General features: G+C 50.5%; 4 protein-coding genes across 10 annotated transcripts in view; 2 read left to right on the forward strand and 2 right to left on the reverse strand.

Annotated features, from left to right (window-relative positions):
• Positions 1 to 4,177, reverse strand: part of Usp39 (ubiquitin specific peptidase 39) — a 28,810-nt gene extending 24,633 nt beyond the window's left edge. The window contains exons 1-2 of the mRNA XM_059257977.1: positions 3,876 to 4,177; positions 2,049 to 2,118 (exon numbers count right to left, since the gene is read on the reverse strand). Of these exons, the coding sequence (XP_059113960.1) occupies positions 2,049 to 2,118; positions 3,876 to 4,140 (335 nt within the window). The 5' untranslated portion in view covers positions 4,141 to 4,177. The remainder of the gene's footprint in view (positions 1 to 2,048; positions 2,119 to 3,875) is intronic.
• A 1,722-nt stretch (positions 4,178 to 5,899) lies between these two features.
• Positions 5,900 to 8,366, forward strand: C3H2orf68 (chromosome 3 C2orf68 homolog). The gene is made up of 4 exons (XM_059257978.1): positions 5,900 to 6,081; positions 6,159 to 6,277; positions 7,156 to 7,307; positions 7,653 to 8,366. Exons 1-4 carry the CDS (start codon positions 5,975 to 5,977, stop codon positions 7,773 to 7,775), a joined length of 501 nt encoding a protein of 166 aa, XP_059113961.1. The 5' UTR covers positions 5,900 to 5,974; the 3' UTR covers positions 7,776 to 8,366.
• A 5,903-nt stretch (positions 8,367 to 14,269) lies between these two features.
• Tmem150a (transmembrane protein 150A) lies at positions 14,270 to 19,063 on the forward strand. Of its 3 annotated transcripts, XM_059257979.1 has the most exons (8): positions 14,270 to 14,368; positions 14,933 to 15,114; positions 15,515 to 15,562; positions 15,851 to 15,937; positions 16,781 to 16,848; positions 17,196 to 17,323; positions 17,462 to 17,639; positions 17,870 to 19,063. In XM_059257979.1, exons 2-8 carry the CDS (start codon positions 15,050 to 15,052, stop codon positions 18,109 to 18,111), a joined length of 816 nt encoding a protein of 271 aa, XP_059113962.1. In that variant the 5' UTR covers positions 14,270 to 14,368; positions 14,933 to 15,049; the 3' UTR covers positions 18,112 to 19,063. The 3 variants fall into 3 exon arrangements, with proteins under 3 accessions (XP_059113962.1, XP_059113964.1, XP_059113963.1); XM_059257981.1 differs by lacking the exon at positions 15,515 to 15,562; XM_059257980.1 differs by lacking the exon at positions 14,270 to 14,368 and having other exon boundaries at positions 14,406 to 15,114.
• Rnf181 (ring finger protein 181) lies at positions 18,575 to 21,378 on the reverse strand. Of its 5 annotated transcripts, none has more exons than XM_059257987.1 (5): positions 21,110 to 21,378; positions 20,294 to 20,421; positions 20,018 to 20,127; positions 19,798 to 19,872; positions 18,575 to 19,584 (listed from the first exon to the last, which is right to left on the reverse strand). In XM_059257987.1, the coding sequence occupies exons 1-5, from the start codon at positions 21,232 to 21,234 to the stop codon at positions 19,498 to 19,500; spliced, it is 525 nt and encodes a 174-aa protein (XP_059113970.1). In that variant the 5' UTR covers positions 21,235 to 21,378; the 3' UTR covers positions 18,575 to 19,497. The 5 variants fall into 5 exon arrangements, with proteins under 5 accessions (XP_059113970.1, XP_059113965.1, XP_059113966.1 ...); XM_059257982.1 differs by having other exon boundaries at positions 18,575 to 19,592; positions 21,110 to 21,373; XM_059257983.1 differs by lacking the exon at positions 21,110 to 21,378 and adding an exon at positions 20,883 to 21,103 and having other exon boundaries at positions 18,575 to 19,592.
• Positions 21,379 to 21,692: the final 314 nt, after the last annotated feature.

Raw genomic sequence — 21,692 nt, forward strand, 5'->3', positions numbered from 1 at the left:
TAAATAAAAATTTTATTTTTATTTTAAAAAAAAATGGCCATCAGTGGTGGCACATGCCTTTGATTCCAGCACTTGGGAGGCAGAGGCAGGGGGATCTCTGTGAGTTTGAGGCCAGCCTGGTCTACAGAGTGAATTCCAGGACAGCCAGAGCTGTACCCCAATTCAGAAACACTGTCTCAAAAAAACAAAATAAAGAAACAAATAAATAAATAATGGAAAGTGGTTGGGGGATTTTGCTCAGTGGCAGAGCACTTGCCCAGCAACCACAACACCCTAGCACACACACACCAAAAAAGAGAAAAACCATGAGAGAGAGAATGAGAGAGGGAGAGAGGGAGGAAGGGAGAGAGGGAGGGAGGGAGGAAACACCTGAAGAAGTTTAAGACAATATCTACAACTAGACCTGGTCATTAAAGCACAAAGCAAGGGATGTGGCTGCTGAGCAGAAAGGGACAAAAAAGTCTCTATGTCCACTGAATCCACGAGTGTGAAAGAGATTTAACAGTAAATACTAACAGTTGCACTGTTGAGGGACCACTAGCCACACATGGTTATTGATAACTAAGTCTGAAATTCAGTTCCTGGGCTGACGTGTAGCTCAGCGGTAAAGCACGTCCAGCATGAATGCCCTGGACTTGATTTCTAGCACCACAAAGAAACTAAGAAAGCAGTGCTTCAACTGCTGACACCATATTTCCAATCCTCAAGAGCCATGTGCAGCCTGTGCGTCCCACAGCGGACAGCCCTTAGGAAGAGCAATTACTGATGGGCTTGGTGGGGCACCCCTGTGACCCCAGCACTTAGGAGCCCAGGTGGGAGGATCAGCATTCAGCGTCAGCCTGGGCCGTATGTCAGAACCCTGTCTCAAAGAAGTAAAACAAAACAACGTTTTAAATGCAATTCTCTGTTGTGGAGAGTTCTATAGGACTGCACTACCCTAGAAGACAGTTGTGGACAACTGGAAATCGAAGAAAATAGAAGATAAGGAGACTATCTCTGCTATACAAAAAAAATGTTTTGGAACTGGAGAGATGGCTCAGTAGTTAAGAGCAACTGCTGCTGTTGCAGACAACTGGAGTTCAGTTCCCTGCACCCACATTAAGCAGCTCACAACCACCCATAAGGTCACTTCCAAGGGAACTGACACCCTCTTCTGGCCTCCACAGGCGCCTGCATGCACATGATGCCCATTAACTCGTGAAGGAACACACATACACATAAACAACTGAATCTGGAAAATGAGACGCCCACACCCATGCTCTTAGGTGTGCCTCACTTTCGAGTACCTCTTTCCCTTAACCCTGTGCATACGCCGATATTAAAATATCTTCAAACCCCAACTCTGCTTCATTAGCAAGAAAAATACTATATTTTGTTTAATGAATCCTGAAAGTCTAGAATAGTAAGTATTTCAGTTTGCTACTGTAACTCCAGGTACACCACGTATCCCTTAGTTACAAAATACAAATTCAGAATTGGCTGGGCGGTGGTGGCGCACGCCTTTAATCCTAGCACTCGGGAGGCAGAGGCCGGCGGATCTCTGTGAGTTCGAGGCCAGCCTGGGCTACCAAGTGAGTTCCAGGAAAGGCGCAAAGCTACACAGAGAAACCCTGTCTCGAAAAAAACCAAAAAAAAAAAAAAATTCAGAATTGGCCAAAAGCTCTTAATGTGTATGTGTGCTCACTCACGAGGCAGTGGTGGCGCACGCCTTTAATCCCAGCACTCTGAGTTCCAGGGCAGCCCGGTCCACAGAGTGAGTCCCAGGGCTACACGACAAACAAGTAAAACAAACGCACTCTGCCACCTTAAAGGGACAACATGGAAAACATGGCAAGAAGCACAATTTTCAAGGCAGAAAGGCTTAAAAGGCTGTCAGTTTGGAGGATTTTCTACAAAATCTTTACTATTTTCTGCATCTCAAAATCTACTGATTTTGCTTGTCTGTATGATCCTGGGGATTAAAGCCTGGGTCTCTGACATGTCAGGCCATATCTCTACTACTGAGATATATCCCCAAGACTTTTCCTCATCCTCTCTGTATCACTGACCTGTTAATGGTATCCAGGTACGGGCAGTGACGACTCCTCCGGTCCTCAGAATCCACTCGGCCATTCTTTGCTGAGAAGAAATCCATCACAGACTTTAAAATGGAAAACTCGTGCTGAGCTGTAACTCAGTGGCAGAGCACTTAACTAGCAAGGGCAAGATTTGCTCTTCCACAGCGTCATAAATGGAGGGCAGGAGACTCTACTCAAATCACAGGTACAAGCAAACCAAAAAATCCGAAGACAAACACAATTGCTTCCATTGTGTTTTGTTTCTATTTCCCATGAAAATGGGAAAATTTGATCAACTAAGATTAAGATGAGTTTTCACTTCTCTTGTAGTGACAACATTCCAAAACTGCAAACCGAGAGTAGATCTATTACATATATAAACATCAAAAGATTAATTCACGTTTTACATAAAGAGATCCAGACAAGTGAGGGGGCTTAGTGAAGGTGTTCACCACCAAATCTAACTACCCGAGTTCAATCCCTGGGATCTACAAGGTAGGAAGAGAGAAGTGACTCCCACTGGTTGCCCTCTCACCTCCACAGGCACACCATGGTACATGCATACACGCATATAAATAAGTAAATGTACTATAAACCCTTTGTTTCACCAGGTATGGGGATGCACACCATTAATCCTAGCCCTTGAGAGGGAGAAACAGGAGAAATCTGTGAGTTCAACAGCCAAGGCTACTTATTAAGACCCTGCAAATAAATAAATAAATATCTAATAAGGTGCTGGGTGATGGCTCAGGTCTTTAATCCCAGCACTCAGGAGGCAGAGACAGGAGATCTCTGTGAGGTCAGCCTGGTCTATAGAGCTAGTTCCAGGATAGCCAAGGTTACACAAAGAAACCCTGTCCCAAAAAACACCAAAAACAAAACAAACGAAACAAACAAAAAATCCAATATATCACAAGTACTAAGATAAGCTGATTAACTTAAATCTACTATTTGTCCAAGAATTGTGCTGGTCCTGAGAGTTACTCCTACTGGCGAGCTAATGTGTTAGCTGCCACAGCCTCACGAACACTGATGGAAGGCATGTGATCACAGACTAAAACGGAGTCTATTAAAGCAATGACAGCAGCCAATAATATGCCATCTTTGCCACTTCCTGGAGTCAAGTCGCACAAGAGAATAGAAAAAGAGCCAGTGCTCACAGTGGGTTGCCTTACAGAAGAACTCTACCCTTGAAGGGGATCCTATCTGCTTGTGAGCTTGCCTCCCTTTTGCTCTATAGAATACAATCTGTCTCCTAAGGCTGTTCACTAGTCAACATGCTTGACAAGACAATATAGAACCCCTACAACAACCTCCTGCAAAACCCAGAAGAAGCAGAACTGTCTCCAAACTACTGAACTAATACAAAGTCAGTACTTTAATCGGGTGCACAGAGATCTTGGCTGAACGAGCTTATTCCAGATACTACAACAGGACCCTGCATCTAAGGAATTTTGCAAAAACTGGAGAGGGAAACATCTGTAAAGTGATCGATCAGCAGAGCACCTGATCCACGCGGGCTATTCGATAAAGGGGAGCTGTGGTGTATCGTGACAACGTTTAAGTTTAGAACTGTCTTCATCTGAAGGCAGTCCTGTCTGGATTCGACCTCGGGCAGGGAAGCGTAGAAAGTAAGGAAAAGTAAAAAGCAGGCGAAAACTGGGCATCTCAGGGCTCACGAGGTAAAGGCAAGAGGAGTCTAAGGTCATCTCTGGCTACAACAGCAAGTTCCTGAGACCCTGTCTCAAAAAAAGAAAAAGGAGAAGAGAGAAGAAAGCAGGCGAGGATGGAGGGCGCGCCCGGCCCGGCCCCGCGCACCTCGCACCTCCCGCTCGGGCTCCGAGTCCTCGTCGGCCTCGCGTTCCCGCTTCACCCTCACGGCCGGGGGCGCGGGCGCCGGGATTTCTCGCGCAGTCGCCTCGGCTTCACGCTTCACGCGGACCGGGCTGCTCCGAGAGCTCGCCGCCTCGGGCTCCCGCTCGCGGTCTCGCTCCTTCTTGATGCGACCCGAGCCACCCCGCGACTCGGACTCGCGCTTCCCGCGGGTGGAACCATGGGACTGCCGCTTAGACCGGCTAGACATCGCCACCACCGGCTAAGAGGAGCTTCCGCGCTGGCGCCGCGCACGCTGGAGACACGCAGCCAATCAGGAGCCGAGCTGGCCTCGGGCGCGCAGTTCGCTACGAGTCGCTGAGAGGGACAAACCAGGCGGTTCTGATGTGTGAACACTTGTGAATCCATTGCCACAATCAAGAAACTTGTCTCGCTCCAGAAATGCCCTTGTGCCCCTGTGGAATTTTATACTCTAGTGTTATACAGTGTTTTCGCTTTCTGACCTGGTCTCTTTCACACCTGGTGTACAGACAATCTGTTCTTTACTTTGCATTGCAATATTCCACCACACAGTTGTACTAGAGTTTGTCACTGTTCTAATAATGAGTTCCTGATTTTCACATTTTAAAACAAGGACTTGAAAAACTATACACACAGGCTGAGGTAGAAAGAATCCCAAAGTTTAAGGCCAGCCTGAGCTACATAGTTAGTTCAAGACTATCCTGAGCTACATAGCAAAAGGAGAGAAAGAAAGAAGAGATGGCTATACATTACCAGACCCTTAAAAGCCTTGGCTCCTCGCATGGGGACAGTTAAGCAAGTGATCTGGGCGGGGACAGTGCAGCCCCAATGTGGCTGGAATAGGGGCTGGGTATGGGTGGGGACAACTTAGCTACCTGAGCACTTGTCTGCCTTATTACCTACTCGAGATAGATGTTCTTAGTGTGTTCACTTTTTAAAAAGCTAGCAACTGGGGAGATGGCTTACTGTACAAGAATGCCTACTGTACACGCATGAGAACCTGACTTCAAACCCCCAACACCCATGTAAAGAGCCTACAGCAGGCATGGCCTGTACATGCCTGTATCCTAGGCCTTTGGACGTGAGACAGCAGGACCACTGGGGCTTGATGGCTGCCAGCTTAACTACAGGTTCAGTGAGAGACCCTACCTCCAAAGAACGAGTAGAGAACACAGACCAGAGCACCTGGTATCCTACACACACACACACACACACACACACACACACACACAGAGGAAATTTAGGCACAGTTGGATCAGAGTCAACCAAGTGGCATATTTAGTAACATTTTCCTTTTTCTTCTGCCATAAAGAATGAAATTCTGTCATTTGCAAGGAAATGGTGAACCTAGCGATCATGTTAAGGGAATTCAGTAAGAGTTGGAAAGATGAATCGCAAATATTACATGTTTTTCCCCATATGCAGAACCTAGATTTAATGGTGTGTGTGTGTGTGTGTGTGTGTGTGTGTGTGTGAGAGAGAGAGAGAGAGAGAGAGAGAGAGAGAGAGAGAGAGAGAGATATGAAAGAACTGTAAGAAGCAAGTTAGAGGTCCAAAGGGAGAGAAGAGGGAGCGAAGGTGATGGGGATGATAAAATATCACTTTCTCATGAGCAGAATCTGCCCTTAAATATACGAACAAAGCAGATACACATACACATATACAATATATTTGATCTCATAATGAAGCTCATTGTACTGTACACTAAAGAACTAACTTTAAAAGGCTAGAAAAGAAAGCCAGTATCTCTAGTAATAGTTTCCAGTGTTCGTGGATGACTCTCATTTTTTTATAATTTCCTGGTATAACACCTATAAATTCTTCTTTTGTGTTGATGATATCACAAAGAAAGCGAAACTCCCGCCCTAACAGCAGCGCTCCACCAGACCAGGTTCGCAAATTCCGAAAGCATCAACGCTATGCCGCACTGGTGCCTACGCAACCGGAAGAAGGGCACTGGAGTCGGAAGTTGCGGTCCGCAGCCGGAAGTCGGGCTCCGCAGCTGGCGGTTTGAGTTCCGCGGCGGTTGTGGCGGTTGCTGCGGCTCTGCACCCAGGATCCGGATGGAGGCGGCACGGGATCCAGGCCCGGGGCTATGCTGCAAGCCCGGCGGGCGTCTGGACATGAGCCACGGCTTCGTACATCACATCCGCCGGAACCAGATCGCTCGGTACCGCCCCGCCCCAGGCCCGGCCCGGCCCGGTTCGCCCGGGTGACAGCACCTGACCCCCGCTCGGCTCCCCGCAGGGACGACTACGACAAGAAGGTGAAGCAGGCGGCCAAGGAGAAGGCGAGGAGGCGCCACACACCCGCGCCCACTCGGCCCCGCAAGCCGGACCTACAGGTGTACCAGCCGCGCCACCGAGGTAAGCAGCAGCCCGCCCGCAGCCCCGCCCCCTGGGCCAGCCCCGCCCCTGGGCCAGCCCCGCCCCCTGGGCCAGCCCCGCCCCCTGGGCCAGCCCCTCTTCTCTATGTCAGGCCCCCCTCCCTCGTCGCGGCCCTTACAGAAGCCACTGCCTCAGCGCCCCCAGATCTCCGCTCCAGGGCTCGTGACCCCAGTTAAGCAACACTGTTACTGAAGGTACATGGGACCCGGACAGGAATCACTGTCCACCGGTGTGGTCTGCCATGCTGTTTTAGTATTCCTGCCACTTGGAAGAGAGAAAGCCTGGCTGAGATTAAAGAAAACAAAACTGGCCAGTACATAAAGTGAAATGAACCCAGTAAATGGCCTTTTCCCGGTTTTCCTGTGACCATGAACTCACGTTAACAAACATAGGACACTAAGTTTATGGGCTGTTATTTACAGAGGGTTTAGATCTTAACTACATTAACTCATTGAGTCCACAGGACACCATGAGCTGAGAACTATTATTTCTGTTTCACTGTCCAAAGAGGTGAAATGATAAGTTGTCCAACGTCTCAGAGCTAGTAAATGACAGAGTCTGGATTTGAACCCAGGCCGAGTTCTGTCCATCCTTTCAGCAGCTTCCAGAGATAGTTGCTGGAGACGTGTGCATCTTGTACCTACTTTGTAGCAGAACTGTACTAGAGTAGAAATAGAAAGGGAAATTAAAATCCTGACTGACAGCTCCCCAAACACACACACTGTGTTCACATGCATAAATACCCAGAGACTGTCGAAGCTTGGAGGCTTTCTTGGTTCTCTTTTTCTGATGATTTCTGTGGGTAGGGATTTTAGCCGCATTCCCCTTTTCCCTCTCATTCTGGTTTGCCCTTACAGATGCCTCTGCCCACCTAGTCAACCCAGACTGTGAGGAGTCCGGTGAAAGCAGCAGTAGTGGAAGCTCTGAGCTGGAGCCTCCTGGGCGCCAGCTCTTCTGTTTAGAATATGAGGCGGACAGTGGAGAGGTCACATCAGTTATTGTATATCAGGTACGCCTTCTGGAAACAGCTGCAGCTTGAAGGTCCTGGGCCATGACGGAAACTATTGCCAGTCCCTGAGCCAATGTTTATCTCAGGGCCAATGGGAAAACATGTCTTCCACATGGGACTGCTGGGCATTGTCACAAGGTACAACTATCTCAGCACACAGTGGTTCTTAGTTGGGGGCACAGAGAGAACTTGTGACCCTCACTTGAGAATCACTATTACAGGGGACTCCTGAGAAATGAGAAGCCTTAAGCCAAAGAATTCTATGAGAATGCTGTCTAGGAACAGGGCAGGTCACTTTCCTGAAAGAGACCAGGCTCTGAGCTTCCCGACTCTTCCTCCACGTAGGATGATGATCCCAGAAGGGTGAGTGAGGAAGTGTCAGCACACACACCTCTGGATCCAGCCATGCAAGAGGCCCTCAGATTGCGCATCCAGGAAGAGCTCGCAAAGCGCCAGAGGCAACACTGACCGGGCTGAAGGCGTTCAGGCAGGCTTCACTGCACTTGGCAGAATTCACCCAGGGAGCTCACCTCTAGTTTGGGGGTACCAGGACCAGTCTATATGATCTTCAGGGATCCTTGTTCTCCCTTTCCAAGCTGCTGTATCCACAAGGGTGTTGCAGGACCACATCTGGCCTACCTCCAGCAGCCATTCCTTCTTGTATATTGGCCCATTTGTCTGAGCTAACATTCTGGAACTTTATGACAGTTTTGGATAACTTGGTATCTTGGGAGCAGAGACTTCAGGGAGAACCAGGGCTTATGAAGCCTTTACCCACATGCTGCTGTCTTGATGAGGTCCTTTGCCAGGCCCTTTCATGAGCCATACTTGTTATTCTGTGGTTCTTTGATGTTTGTGCTTTCTTCCACACATCGTCCCTGGACTGGTTGTCACTTGTCCTTTCTCCTACCTTTTTGCCATGGGTACACTCATTCCCCCCACCTTCCCAACGTGACTGTTTCTCTACCACTCAGGAATTTGGAAGTGGGGGTTCTGGGGGCCTGCCTTCCTCACAAGTTCTCCAAGTAATTCTGATGCCAATAAAACAGGGGAACTTTGGTTTTGAGGCCTATTTGGAAACATATCTCCTTCCCCTCCCATAGCTTTCCCAAGCCGCTCACATGCCCCCCTGCTTTACACTATGTAGAAGATGTGTAGGAGACCTAGGAAGACAATGATGGGCTAAGCTTCAATCATCTGTTGAGAAACCTGCCTGCTGGGAATGGTGGGGCACACCTTTAATCCCAGCACTCAGGAAGTAGAAGCAGGCAGTGTTCTGTGAGTTTAAGGCCATCCTGGAACAGAGGGAGTTCCAGGACAGACAGTCAGGGCTTGTAGAGAGACCCTGTCTCCAAAAAAAGAAAGAAAGTTAAAAAAGAGAAGAAAAACCTGCCTTGCCTAGGCCTACCAAATTGGCCCCCCAACTGTAAGAGACTACCTTCTACTCAGACTAGAGGGGAATTATCAAACAAACTTGAGACTAACTCTCCAATTATGGTCTAACAGTCTTGAATTATTGAAGATGGGAAAGTTGACTATAGCTATGATTGCCTTGGGGGGGGGGGCTCTGGTAGCAAAAAAAAAAAAAAAATAGAGTCCTGGAGAACACCGTAGAGGAAATGAACGCTTCTCCACCCCATGCTTTCTTCTTTCCCACCTCTCAATATGTCTGAGGATGCTTATGCACACTGTGACTGCTGTGTGCAGGAGGCCAAAGTAGGAGGATTGCTGCAAGTTAAAGGCCAACCTAAGTGGTTCCAAGAAAAAACTAAATAAATGTAATTTAGGTCTTTTGGGTAAAGATCCCCAGACGTAGCATTTTTCCAACAGGGGATATGTTTTCTAACACAAGATTAGGCTAAGGTCTGAAGTCCACAACACATCCTGTGCACGGGATTTTCAGGCACCTAAGATTTCCAGGAATGAGCCTGACTTCAGCCACTTGAAGTGTGAGTTGTAAAAGAGCCCACGAGCACTGAGACTGCCTGCAGCCCAACAGCCTGCCAGGGCTTTGTCTTCATGTGAGGGTCTCAAGATCGTTCTGACCAGAGCAGCTCAGTGGTTTTTCTCTCCCAGGACACTTGGGGGCTCTGCTGGGTTTCATCCCACGCTGCTGAAAACAGATGTAATGGGGTTTGAGCACCTACTTTATGCCATTAAAACAGTGAGTCACAGCTTGCCATGCCAGAGGAATTCTGGGACAGTGAGTTAGGTAGTAAGTTAGAAGGTCCTGGTTGTGGAGGTGGCTGGGGACCTAAATGCTCTAGACCCAGAGAGCTGGTCCCAGGGTTAAGTGCCTTAAGCTTGTCAGTCCTAAGCCCAGTTCTGCTGTCACAGGAAAAAGCCTTTACCCTGTGCTCGTGAACATGTGCTGTGAGTGCCTTTGGACTTACATGGTTAGATACCATCCAGAGCCTCTAAGGGAAGGAGGTTCTGCCAAACACCATGCTCATCATCCAGCAAGCCATTTTAGTCTCCAGCTAATCAGTCCATTTTCTGACTTGAAACACAGGATTCACTGGAACTCTGGCTGCTTTAGGAATGTGTTCTTAGCGCTTCATTTCCTATTTCCTGGTACAGTTACTAAACCTAGAAAAAAAGACCTGAAGAGGAATCTGAGGACTCAGCACCTAAAAATTTGCCTCTATTCCCACTTCTTGAGAAAGAAAGAAATGGAAGAATACAGCATTCAGTATAGGCCTTTTTTGTGTTTATGATCCTCACAAAGACCTTAGATAGGAGACTGATAGAAACTCCTCTAAGCCTTTTTTCCAGAAGCACTTTGCTTATCAGGTGTGTATGAAAGATTTTCTAGCCAAGAAAGCACTCTTCATTCTTAGCTAATTTCTCCCAAAGCTCCAAACCTGTGCTTGAGTGAAGAGCGGTCATTCTGAGCCAGCCTGTTGGAGCTGATGCTGATGTCTCTTCAGACACCCCTGAAATGCCTCTCGGGGGCTGTGCCCTCAGCCTTAGGGCTTAGCTGCATTGCTCTGCTGTTCTCTTCTGGGGTCCATCATAGTTCTGTTCAGTTTATTTGGCAGATCTGCTTCTAGATGTCTCTTACCTGTTTCAAAACTCACAGGCCATAGTGAGCTCTCAGAACTGCCCTGTTTTGTGGCACAGAAGCAGTATGCCATAGACAGGACTTACAGCAAACTGCTTCAGAATCAACACTCATTTGAGTAGATATGTTCTTGGCTGTCTTTTTTTTTGGGGGGGGGGATATGGGGGTCAGGTAGGATGGCATATGCCTGTAATTCCAGCCTTTGAGGCTGAGGCAAAGTGATTGCCATATATATATATAGCCAGGCATGGTGGCACATACCATTAATTCCAGCACTTGGGAGGCAGAGGCAGGAAGGTCTCTGAGTTTGAGTCTAGCTTTGTCTACATAGCAATTTCCAAGACAGGCAGGACTACATAGAAAGACCCTGTCTCAACCCCCAACCCCCCCCCCCAAAAAAAAAAGATTGCCATGAGTTTGAGGCTGTCTTGAGCTACATAGACCTTGTATCAAACAGTCCCATTCCTACTCTCTATGGAATGTTTTTTCCCTCAGTTCTTAACTGGAATTAAGCCTGTATTTCACAGTTTTGTAATTCCTGAGCCAGAGTTTATATCATTCTTGAGAGAACTGGTTTTGCAAGGGGGCTTGGGCTGTGCAAGTATAAATGATAAAGCTGGAGTAGTGGCCTACTGCAAGCATGAAAGCCTTTGAAGAGTGTAGTGCAAGAAGGGAAAAGATATAAAAGTGTATATATATGAAGGGAGTAGTGTATGTACTGGCTGCAGTAGCCAGCCAGTGGTGGGTCTAGTATGAATGAAAGAACATTCCATCTCTGGTCATCTGGGGTGCATTGCCAACTAGAGACCACCCCAGATAGATTGAACCCCTTTGGGGTGGTAAGTATTCCAACCTGCTGTGTGTGTTGACAAGATCTGCGAATGTCGGGGTGGTGCTTCCCAGATAACTCAAATGTAAGTGAGACCTTTGTATGAAAGACAGATGACTCTCCTACCTCTGAGCCTTTTGGGAAAATCTCATGGAATGTTGACAATTATTTGAAATCTTAACTCCTTTAGATTCCTATCGTATCGTTGGGAGCCCTAGGCATCCAGCCCAAATTTCTGTAGGAGTTGGAGTGATACTAGAAGTGAAAACCTTCCTAGTAAAGGGCTCCTCTCTTCCCAGAGCCAACAGAACAAGAGGCTAGGAATGGAACAGTTCAAGAGACAGGAGGAGCACTGCATATTCGAGAGCAGCCTAAGCTATATAGCAACACCTTATATCAAAAAAAAAAAAAAAAAAAACCATCAGAGTGTACTGGCTATGTCATGGTGCTAAATGTAGAAAAAGCCATACAGTCTCATTTCCGGTGTTTCTGTATAGATAAAATGGAATTATGCAAATTGAAAATCATGGAAGGTACTTTTTAACCAATAAACTATTTTTACAGCACTGTTTTTGCCAAGAGTTGTGAAATCACTTGTGTACTTGGGGAGGGAGGTTAAATGCCTGCCCTAAAGTTACTCCACTAGAATCAGCACTGGGAATCTCACCTCTTGGTGTGCTGACTATTTGAAGAGCTGTTCTGGTCAGAGTATAACAGCTAGACTCACGTAGCATAGAGGTTGAAATTTTTTAAAGATATCTGGTCCTACTATTGCCCTCTTAGGCAGCTTCCTCCTTCAGGTGTCCATAAACAACTTGGTCCTCATCAGGTTGACATTTTAAACCTAAAAGTGCCTCCAGTGGCACAGCTCTGGAGTTCAGGTAACCTCAACACTGTCAGAATAGTCAGTAGGGCTTGTGGAATCCTCCAAGACCCCCTGGTGATGAGATAGAGACATAAACCCAGCCCAATAGGATACAGTGAGTGTTAGGAATCACAAAGCTAAATGCAATGGCCATATAGTCCTGTAATAGCAGTACTAAGGCAGAGGCAGGATGATAGTCAAAAGTTAAAGACTAAGCTGGGCTTGGTAGGACATACCTTTAATCCTAGCACGGGGTGGGGGAGGGGCAGAGGCAGGCAAATCTCTTGAGTTCAAAGCCAGCTACATAGTGAGACCTTGTCTCAAAGAAAAAAATTTATATATATATATATATAAAATGAGTGAATGAATGAATGAATTTGGGGTCTAGAAAAATGGCTCATCGGTTAAAAGCACTTGCTCTTCCAGAGGACAAGGGTTCAGTTCCACATACTTGGTGGCATGAAACTGTAACTCCAGTCCCAGAGGATCCACTACAAGCATGTGGTGCACAGACTTACAGGGCAGGCAAAACACCATACATATAAAGTAATAAGAAGAAATCATATATATAATTTTAAAAGTTCCCCAGCCAGATACAGGGAGTTCCAGCAGCAGGACTCCACAGTCCCTATCTTGAGGAGAAGAAAGGCTAACCAGGTGTGGTGCTACATGCCTGTAATCCTAGCACTCTGGAGGCTCCAGCCAGAGGATCATTAGTCTGAGACTAGTCTGGATTACATAACAGGACACTATGCAGAGGGCTTGGGGTGGAGAACAGCTCTCAATGATAGTTCGCAGTCCCATTTGAGCATGTAAGAGAAACGGTGCCTGGTTAGGTTGGAATGTAGTGGGCAGGAAGATACCACTTCTGTGTTACTGAGAGATTCACCTTTGTCCCTCAGACAGAAGCTGGGCTGGATTTTATACCCACCCCCACCGCTGTCAATTCAGCCAGCCTAGTCTTGTCCAGTGACCATTGCAGAGCCTTATTCCTTGGCCCTGTTTTCACTAACAAGTCCTGGTGGTAAAGAGGGAAAAGGCCATTCAGTGATTTCCTATGCCACTTCTTCCCTCCATTTGGATGCCCAAAAGGTTTCTCCTCTTGAAGCCCCAGTCCACGGCTGCTTCTGCTCTATTTTGCTTCAGCATAAGGGACTTTGTGGAACTAACTGGTTTCACCAGTCCAGCTGTCTCCCACTCCTACCAGCCTGGGATCATGCCCCCTTGGGATAATGATCCCCCTAAGGGTGGTCTTATGGGGGCCCCACTGCTGGGGCTGCCTAATAGGCAGAGCCAGACACACCTATGGTGTGCCAGCAGAAGTAGCCATCCCCTTTCCATCATAAAGAGAATGTTCAGGGTACTCTGTCCATCGATTGAAGGGAGACTAATGGATAATTTATTCCCACATAGTCCTGTTTCCTCTTTCCAGATTCCACTTGAGTCCCTCACCTTCCCCTCTAGTAATGAGCACCGGGTGTGTTCATCTTTACCGGCCCTAGGCAGGCACCAGCATGTATTTAGAATGGATATCCTTTAGTACCCTAAACCTCACTTAAGTGTTGAGTCCTTAGTTGGGAAACATCTTGGACATGGTGACTTCTGGCCAGTACTCTGTGTTCTTGTATGCCCCCAAAATAAAAATAAAAGCAGCCCTCTTCCAGAGTTTGCTAATGGGGCGGACCGGAGGCTAGCGGGTGGGGTGGGCAAAACCAAATTCAGCGTGCTTTGGGTTTCCTAAGCCAAGTCCAGGTTTGGTGCTTGGCTTCTCACCCACCTGCCTCTTGCCTGTCAAGACAGTAGCAGGCTTGGGGCGCCACAGTGAGGTAGGGGAGAGCCTCCCCAAAGCCTTAACAGTCCGCCAAGGCAGTGAAGGAAGGCTTCTTCCAGCCACGTGCACGATGACAGCCACAGGCTACAGTCACGGGCGGAGCTGCAGGGCTGGCCAGCCCGCACTCCCACCGCAGGAATGACAAAACCAACTGCCCTCTAGATCTCGGTGTCAGAGGTGTCCGGGCCATCGCCCCCGGCGCCCAGGTCCCCTGGACTTGGGGCACCGCCCACGTTTCTCCCGTGACATTGCCGCGGGGGCTCGGGAGTTGTAGTCTCGGGCGGGGCGCCGGCACCGGGGCCGGGGCTACGCGGACTCCACGTCCCGGCGGGCGGCGCGGCGGGCCTGGGGCCGCCAGGGGCGGGGCCGCTCGGCCCTTTAAACCTTTCAGGGCTGCTCCGAGGGCCGCAGCTGGAGACGCAGCCACGAGGGGGCCGAGCAGGGAGCGGCGGCGGCGGGGCGCTCCGGGGAGGTGCGTACTGGACTTCTTTTCTCTAGCAGCCTCCAAGGGATCGCCTTGGGAAGCCGGGCTCTGGAGGGAGGGCGAGTTGTCGCTGGCTGCAGACGCCTACCCAAGCTGGGGTCCCTGTGCCCACGCGAGCGGGACCGGTCGGGCTTCCCTCGAGAACCCGCCCCTTTGCCGGGGCACGGTGGTCAGGTGGTTTGCCCGCACGCCAACGCCTCGCAGCCGCTCTCTCGGCCCGGCGCACCCTCCCAGGCTTTCCTTGGCATGATCCCCTTGATTGTCCTAGCTCCAGCCTTCACCAAGCCGGTGTCCCTCAGGCCGGGGAGCGTGGCTCTCTTTCCAGATGTTACAGCCCTACCCGAGGCTCTCAGCGCGCCGGTGGCATTTGAGTAGATCGCGGAGGCCCCCGATGGATAGCCGGAGGGTGCCACGTTCCGGCTGAGGCTCAGCCCAAAGTCTGGACGCTCGAATGCCCAGGGAGAGCTCTGGGATGAAGTGTTGCCCACCCTCCCCCTCCCCCCGCCCTGGCCAGTCACCAGACCCTGGACCTTGATCTTTCTCCCCCACCAGGCCAGGGCAGCTGATGATTGTGGCTGAAATATCTCAAGGTAGCTGGGCCTGTCCCCTCTTCCCCACCTACCTGTTGTCCTTACCCCCAAACTACCACCACCCTGGCTCCACTCCCTCATGACCGCCTGGATCCTCCTTCCTGTCAGCCTGTCAGCATTCTCCATCACGGGCATATGGACAGTGTGAGTAAGAGGGGTGCGGGTTGAGGGGGGCCTAAAGGAGCTTGATGGCAAACACACAGTCCATTGACCTGTTTGTAGGCTCCAGAATGGTAGGTACCCATGGTCACTCTGTCGCCAAAGCTTGGCCTGATTCCTGGGCACACAGCCTCTCGAGACATGCGGGCACCACTGCAGTCCAGCAAGACAGCTCCAACATACACTTCTAAGCAGGGCAACTTCCAGAGGGTCTTTGGTTGGAGGCAATTCTACAGGGTCTGCTATAGCATCAATACCTACCTCCTCACCCCACCAAAAGACAGCAAGGACAGTGAGGCTGAATTAGGCCAAAAGTCAAAGAGCCAGTAGGGGGTGGCTGGGCCGGAAGAGACATGAGGACAGAGTGACAGGTCTGCTTCCACAGGTATGCCATGGCCGTGATGAACCGCCACGTGTGCCCAGTGGAGAACTGGTATGGAGCACTCTGCAGGTGGCCTCACTCTAAAGCTCCCTTCATCTCTGTCCCTCCTTGAGCCCACAAGCCACACGGAGACCATAGACCTCACTGCTATTCTCTGACACTGGTCTCCAGGCTTGACATCCTGGCCATCCACCCACTTCCCATCATCCCTTCATCCTCTGTCTCTGCTTCAGGAAAGCCCTGGGAGGTCTGGAAGATTTCTCCTGAAGCCTAAGGCTCCAGGCTGAGGTTTTGAGATACTCCTTCCTCCAATCTTCTACCCTGTGTCCTACCTGCCAGGTCCTACAATGAGTCCTGCTCTCCTGACCCTGCTGAACAAGGGGGCCCAAAGACCTGCTGCACCCTTGATGATGTTCCTCTCATCAGGTAGGTCCTGGAAACTGGGCAGACCCCAGACCTTCAGAAAGCCCCTCAAACACAGGACTGTCCCCGGATCTCAAGAAGAAAGATTCTGAGCCAGTGAATACTAGCAAGGCTAAAGTGGCACTTGGGAAGTAGTACGAAGATGAATCCAAGGCCTGCCTGTGTCCTGTGAGACCCTGTCTCAGAGAAGAAAAGAGACAAGGGGGAGCCTGGGCATTGGCCATATAGCTCAGTTGGCAGAATGCCCGTCGGGCATGAGCAAAGCCCAGCACCACATAAAACTAGATGTGTAACACATGCCTGCAGTCCCAGCATTCTGGAGATTAAGGCAAGAGGACCAGAAGTTCAAGGTCATCCCCAGCTAGTTTTTGGCCAGCCTGAGCAAAGTTAAGACCCTGTTCCAAAAAAATAATGCACTACTTGCTATTTCTAGGAGCTGGGCATTCTGCTTAGTTTTATATGCCAGTGGTGCCTTTTACCCCTTCCTTCAGGTTAGGTTCCGTTTTCACCGCTTTTGATGTGGAAACAGGCTGGGAAATATTCATTCAGGTCACACAGCTAGCCAATGAAAGTACCGGATTTAAGGTCAGCACTTCTGAGTGCCCAACACAAGTCCAAGGAAATCTAGACCAGCTGCAGGACTCAGCAAGGAGTCTCAGATCTGCCTGGCACTCTAGGGCACCTCTTTATCTCTTACACATGAGCTCTATTTCAATCAGAGGTTTGTCTGCTGAAGGGCCAAGCACAGATAAAGTCCCCCCCACCCCGGGAGGGGGCGGGGAGTATAGGAGGGGTGTAGAGGGCCATGGGTTACTCCTGCCTCACTGTCCTCACCCCTCCCCTCAGCAAGTGTGGAACATATCCCCCAGAGAGCTGCCTCTTCAGCCTCATTGGCAACATGGGTGCTTTTATGGGTGAGTGATACCATCAGACTCCTACCCTCATCTCTAGAAAAGCCCAGAAATGTTTACTCTGCACAGCCTGCCCCATCACCAAGAGCTGGTGAGAGGGGCAACTTCTCTCCTGTTCAGTGAAGGCCATATACGAACTAATCTTCACACAGCTGCCTTGGGTAAAAGCCTGGGATTGGGGGGTGGGGGATGACACAGAAACAATTCTACCTACTTGTCCACAACCTTGTAGCTCTCAGCTCTCAGCAAGAGGCTGGAGTGCCTGAGCAGGCAAGAAACTGGAGGGCAGGCTGGGAAGGCAAGGTTGGAGGAAGGCGAGAAGAGGTCCCAGCATCACTGTCTTCCCCTAGTGGCCCTGATCTGCCTCCTTCGGTACGGGCAGCTCCTGGAGCAGAACCGGCACTCCTGGATCAACACCACAGCACTCATCACGGGCTGCACCAACGCCGCGGGCCTCGTGGTGGTCGGCAACTTCCAGGTGCCTCCCCCCACCTCCCCTTTCTAGGGTCTGGCTGCCTGTAGGTTGATCAAGGAAGGGAGGGGTTGAGGGACAGAGAAGGGATGGATGGGACAGAAAGGTGGGGCTACTTCATGGTTTAACCCCCGTCTGGGCCAGGTGGACCATGCCAAGTCTCTACACTACATCGGAGCTGGTGTGGCCTTACCCGCCGGGCTGCTCTTTGTGTGCCTGCAATGTGTTCTCTTCTACCATGGGGCCACCACCACCCTGGACCTGGCTATGGCCTACCTGCGAAGTGTGCTGGCTGTCATTGCCTTCATCACCTTGGTCCTTAGTATCCTTCTGGGACAAGGGTAGCCAGGAACTCACCCCCTAGCTCAACCCTTCTCCCACCCCAGGTCGGGGGAGGGGTGGGATCTTGATTGAGCGCAGTGCCCATCGGCCTGGAAGTCTTCTCCTTAGGAAGTCTGATCCTTTACCTCAGCCAACTTCAGTATCTGGGACGGCCAAACAGTGTAGCCAGGTCCACACATGGTATCGAACCTTTCCTTAACCCCATTCCAGGTGGAGTCTTCTTCCTCCACGAGAGTTCTCAGCTACAGCACGGGGCTGCCCTGTGTGAATGGGTGTTTGTCCTCGATATCCTCATTTTCTACGGCACCTTCAGCTATGAGTTTGGGGCGATCTCCTCAGACACACTGGTGGCTGCACTGCAGCCTGCCCCTGGCAGGGCCTGTAAGTCCTCTGGGAGCAGCAGCACCTCTACCCACCTCAACTGTGCTCCCGAGAGTATTGCCATGATCTGAGTCTGGAGGGTGGCTGGCCCAGCCTCCGCAGCACCCACACCCTCTACCTTCTTTGCATTTATTTTGTACCAAAAACGATTTGTAGAGAGTATTGTTGGGATCTAGGCTTCCTCACTTCTGGAGAAGTGGCCATCCAACATCCACCTGTGCCATAGAGGAGCCCGGTCTCACCAGCTGCCTCTGCTACATGTCCTGTCCCCCCATACCAGAGTAGTATTTTGTGTTAAAGGTCACCTATCCTCACCTGCCCTGCCAGCCCTTCAGGTGCCTTCTCCCAGTGCCAGAGCCAGACCACTGGGGTTTCCTGCTGCAGGAATTGGGGGCTGGGGCAGCAGGGGCCCCAAAGCCTGGATGATGGGAGGCGCATGCCTTAGCCTAAGGGAGGGCCCACCCAGCTGCACTTGGGTTCTTCACTCTGCCCCTCACTTCCTTTAGGGCAAATAACACAGCAGAACCACATGAGTATTTTAGTACTTTTTTATATCTATTAAAAGAATTCTAATTTGCATGTCTGCAGTCTGTTCTGGAGAATCAGGGAGGGTCTGATCCAGTAGGTAGGGATGAAAAGAAGCCCTTTGGTCCGTCCAGGAGAGATTCTTGAGGGTTGCCAGTAACTAAGAGTGACAGGTGCCATCAAAATACATCAGAAGGGTCTGGGCATGATGGTACAAACCAGGAATCCTAGCACTGGGGAGGTAGAGGCAGGAGGATCTCCTAAGTTCTGTATAGAGTGTGATTTGTATAGACCAGGATCAGCCTGATCAATACAGTGAGTTCCAAGCCAGCCAGGGTCACATAGTAAAACCCACTCTCAAGACCTCCACAAGTGCTTGGCCCCCCATTATGAGTCTCTAAACAGGCCAAAGAACTGGCTTGGCTTTGTAGTCTCACTTCTTTCCCCTACCCAGTCTGGCTTGAACTTTGATTCCTTGATACCGGCGCCTACAGGGACGGGGATGGGATACAGAGGGCAACTTTTACAATGTTAAAAGTTTTCTCAGTGGAACTAAAGAACACCCCCAGGATTCCAATGTTAACTAAAGGTTCCAAGGTTAACTAGATTCTTCCGGAAGGGGGTGGTACAAGTTAGTTTATCAGTTTTAAACAGCTACAAAGTGCCAGGCCCTGACACAGTTTAACTTGTAACCAAGAACACTCAGACCCAAGCCCTGGCTGCCCCCAGAGGCCCACCACCCAGAGGCTAGAGGCCAGCAGAGAGGGAAATGCAGCCTGGCACCTTCCGCCATCTGACGCCTTTGCCAGTTTTCTCACTAGCAGCAGGGTGGAGGATGCAGAGCCCTGCTCCGGCAGCGTGTGAGCGCTGCAGCTGCAGGGCGGGTAAAGAAACCTTTAATGAAGATTCAAAGTGCAAAAGGGAGGACTCAGTCACAGAGGCTGAGCTCTCAGCCCTAACCGCTGCCTCACGTATACATGGCTCCGTGGAGGTTCTCCAGGCGGTGCTGCTGCTGCTGCCTCCGAGCCTGGAAGACAGACAAAGGCTAGGCAGGGCAGGCCGGAACACTCATGGATAAGGCCTGTTTTCAGGCTCCTAGCTTCAGCAATGCTAAGGCCTCTGCCCCTCAACCAAACTGACTTGGAGGGGAGGCAAAGTAAGGAGCCTGCTGAGGTGGAGGGGTGGGGTGACCACGCCCACTGCCCCCCCTCCTCAGAAGCACCAGCCCCTACCTTGTCTTTCTTGTGCTCTTCGTAACTGTCATCATCAGTGGGCAGCTCATGGCGGCACAGGGGGCAGGAATTTGTCTAGACAAATCAGAGCAGTCTTCCAGCCCGTCCCTGCTCCTGAGTCCCACCCCTGCTCTCGCCCTTCCTGGATTCCCAGCTCAGGCCGGAACCACAAAAGCAGCTCAGGAATTGGTGCCAGGGCAGGTGAGGCCGGAAGAAGTACCTTACTTAGCCAGGGCAGAATGCAGTCGGAGTGGAAGAGGTGATGGCAGGGCATCTCGATCACAGTCTCCTCCTCCTCAAACTCCAGAAGGCACACGGGGCACTTGAGCTCTTGAAGAGGAAGTGCTGATCAGGAGAACTGTTAAGGCCCCACCCCAACCTCCCACTCAGACCCAGGCTTGGCCTAGAAAACTTAACAGGCCAGATTGTGCTGGCTTGGGGGAGATGGCACCTCTGGCTTATCTCCTAAAAAGAAAAAAAGAACTTGTATCCTCACCAGCATTGGAGCTACCGATGACTGTTCTGGGGAGACTCTCCACCACAGCCTTGGCAGCTGGTGGGGGCAGGTGGTGTTCCCAATCTACCAATCCCAAGTCTTCAAAGTCCATCCTATTAAAGAGTGATCTGAGGGAAAAGTGTAAGAATCAGAACTAAAAAAAACCCCACATTTTTGGCCCCATAATCCACTAGACACTAACAGACAAAAACACCTGTCCTGGCCAGTAGTAATAACGACTAGTACACAATAGCTGCTCAGTAGGAAAAACGAAAGTGGGGTGGGAGCGGAGGGGTCCCCCGCCTTTAATCACAACACTTAGGAGGCTGTGAGTTCGAGGCCAGCCTTACCTACATACTGAGTTACAGTTGCGAATACATACTAAGACTCTCTCAAAACACAAGAAAAACACCAGCGTGGTGGTGTGACCAGACAACCCTAGCTCGCTGTTCATTCCCATTTTACACGAAGTAGCAGTCTCAAGGAAGTCGCTCAGGAACGATCCGGTAAAGCTAAGTTGATTCCAGGGCCGCAGTGAGCTTCTGTGCTAGCTTATTGCTAGCAAAACACTATCCAATTTACTACGCACATGAGCACATGGCCGTGTCCGCCCCCACGACAATCTTCTCCGCTGCCTCCCTCTGCGACTCCCACCTTTTCCAGCTCAGTCCTTCCCACGATCCCCTGGCGGGCCCCGCTCATTAACGGCCCAAATTAACGACTCCGACTAATCGCGTCGCCCAGACTTAACATTCCATATTATTCGTCCCATCTCCCAGGTTACCGGCCCTCTCCGCCAAGCCCCAGCCCAGAAACCTGCTGCCCGGGGCCCAGCTCCAAGCCCCGCGCACTCTCCTCGCGAGCTCCAGCAACATATTGTTGCGGGCCTCGCGCTCGGGGTTCAACGGCTCGCAGTCGTGCTCATCAAAATAGGACGCCATGGCCGCCGGGTTGCTAGGCTTGTCTGACACGGCTCTAGCTTGCCGCTGGAGAGCCGGATCCCGCCCTGGCCAATAAGCGAGCGAGCTTCGAGATGACAGCCAATCAGAGTTATTCGTGAGATGGCCATAGTGGCTCGCTGACCGCTCACAAAGGCGGAAGTACTGATTCAGCCGCCTCTCATTGGTCGGGTGAGTCAGGTGACCAAAGGCTACAGCCAATAGAGTCGTAGAACAAGGAAATTCCGGGGACTCTTCCGGCCCCGCGCTCAGACGGCCCTCGCCGCGCTCCAGAAGTGAAAATGCGAGCCGGAAGTCTTTGTCTTGAGTCTCATTGGCTGAATTTACCCTCACGCCCCACCTACTCCTCGAGAGGAAAATTCCCACGCATTTATTAGGTTTTAGGCATAAAAATAAGAGATGGAGGAGCTAAAGAGATAGCTAAGCTGACCGAAGTTCTA

This window comes from Peromyscus eremicus, chromosome 3 (assembly GCF_949786415.1).
Source record: "Peromyscus eremicus chromosome 3, PerEre_H2_v1, whole genome shotgun sequence".
NCBI lineage: Eukaryota > Metazoa > Chordata > Mammalia > Rodentia > Cricetidae > Peromyscus > Peromyscus eremicus.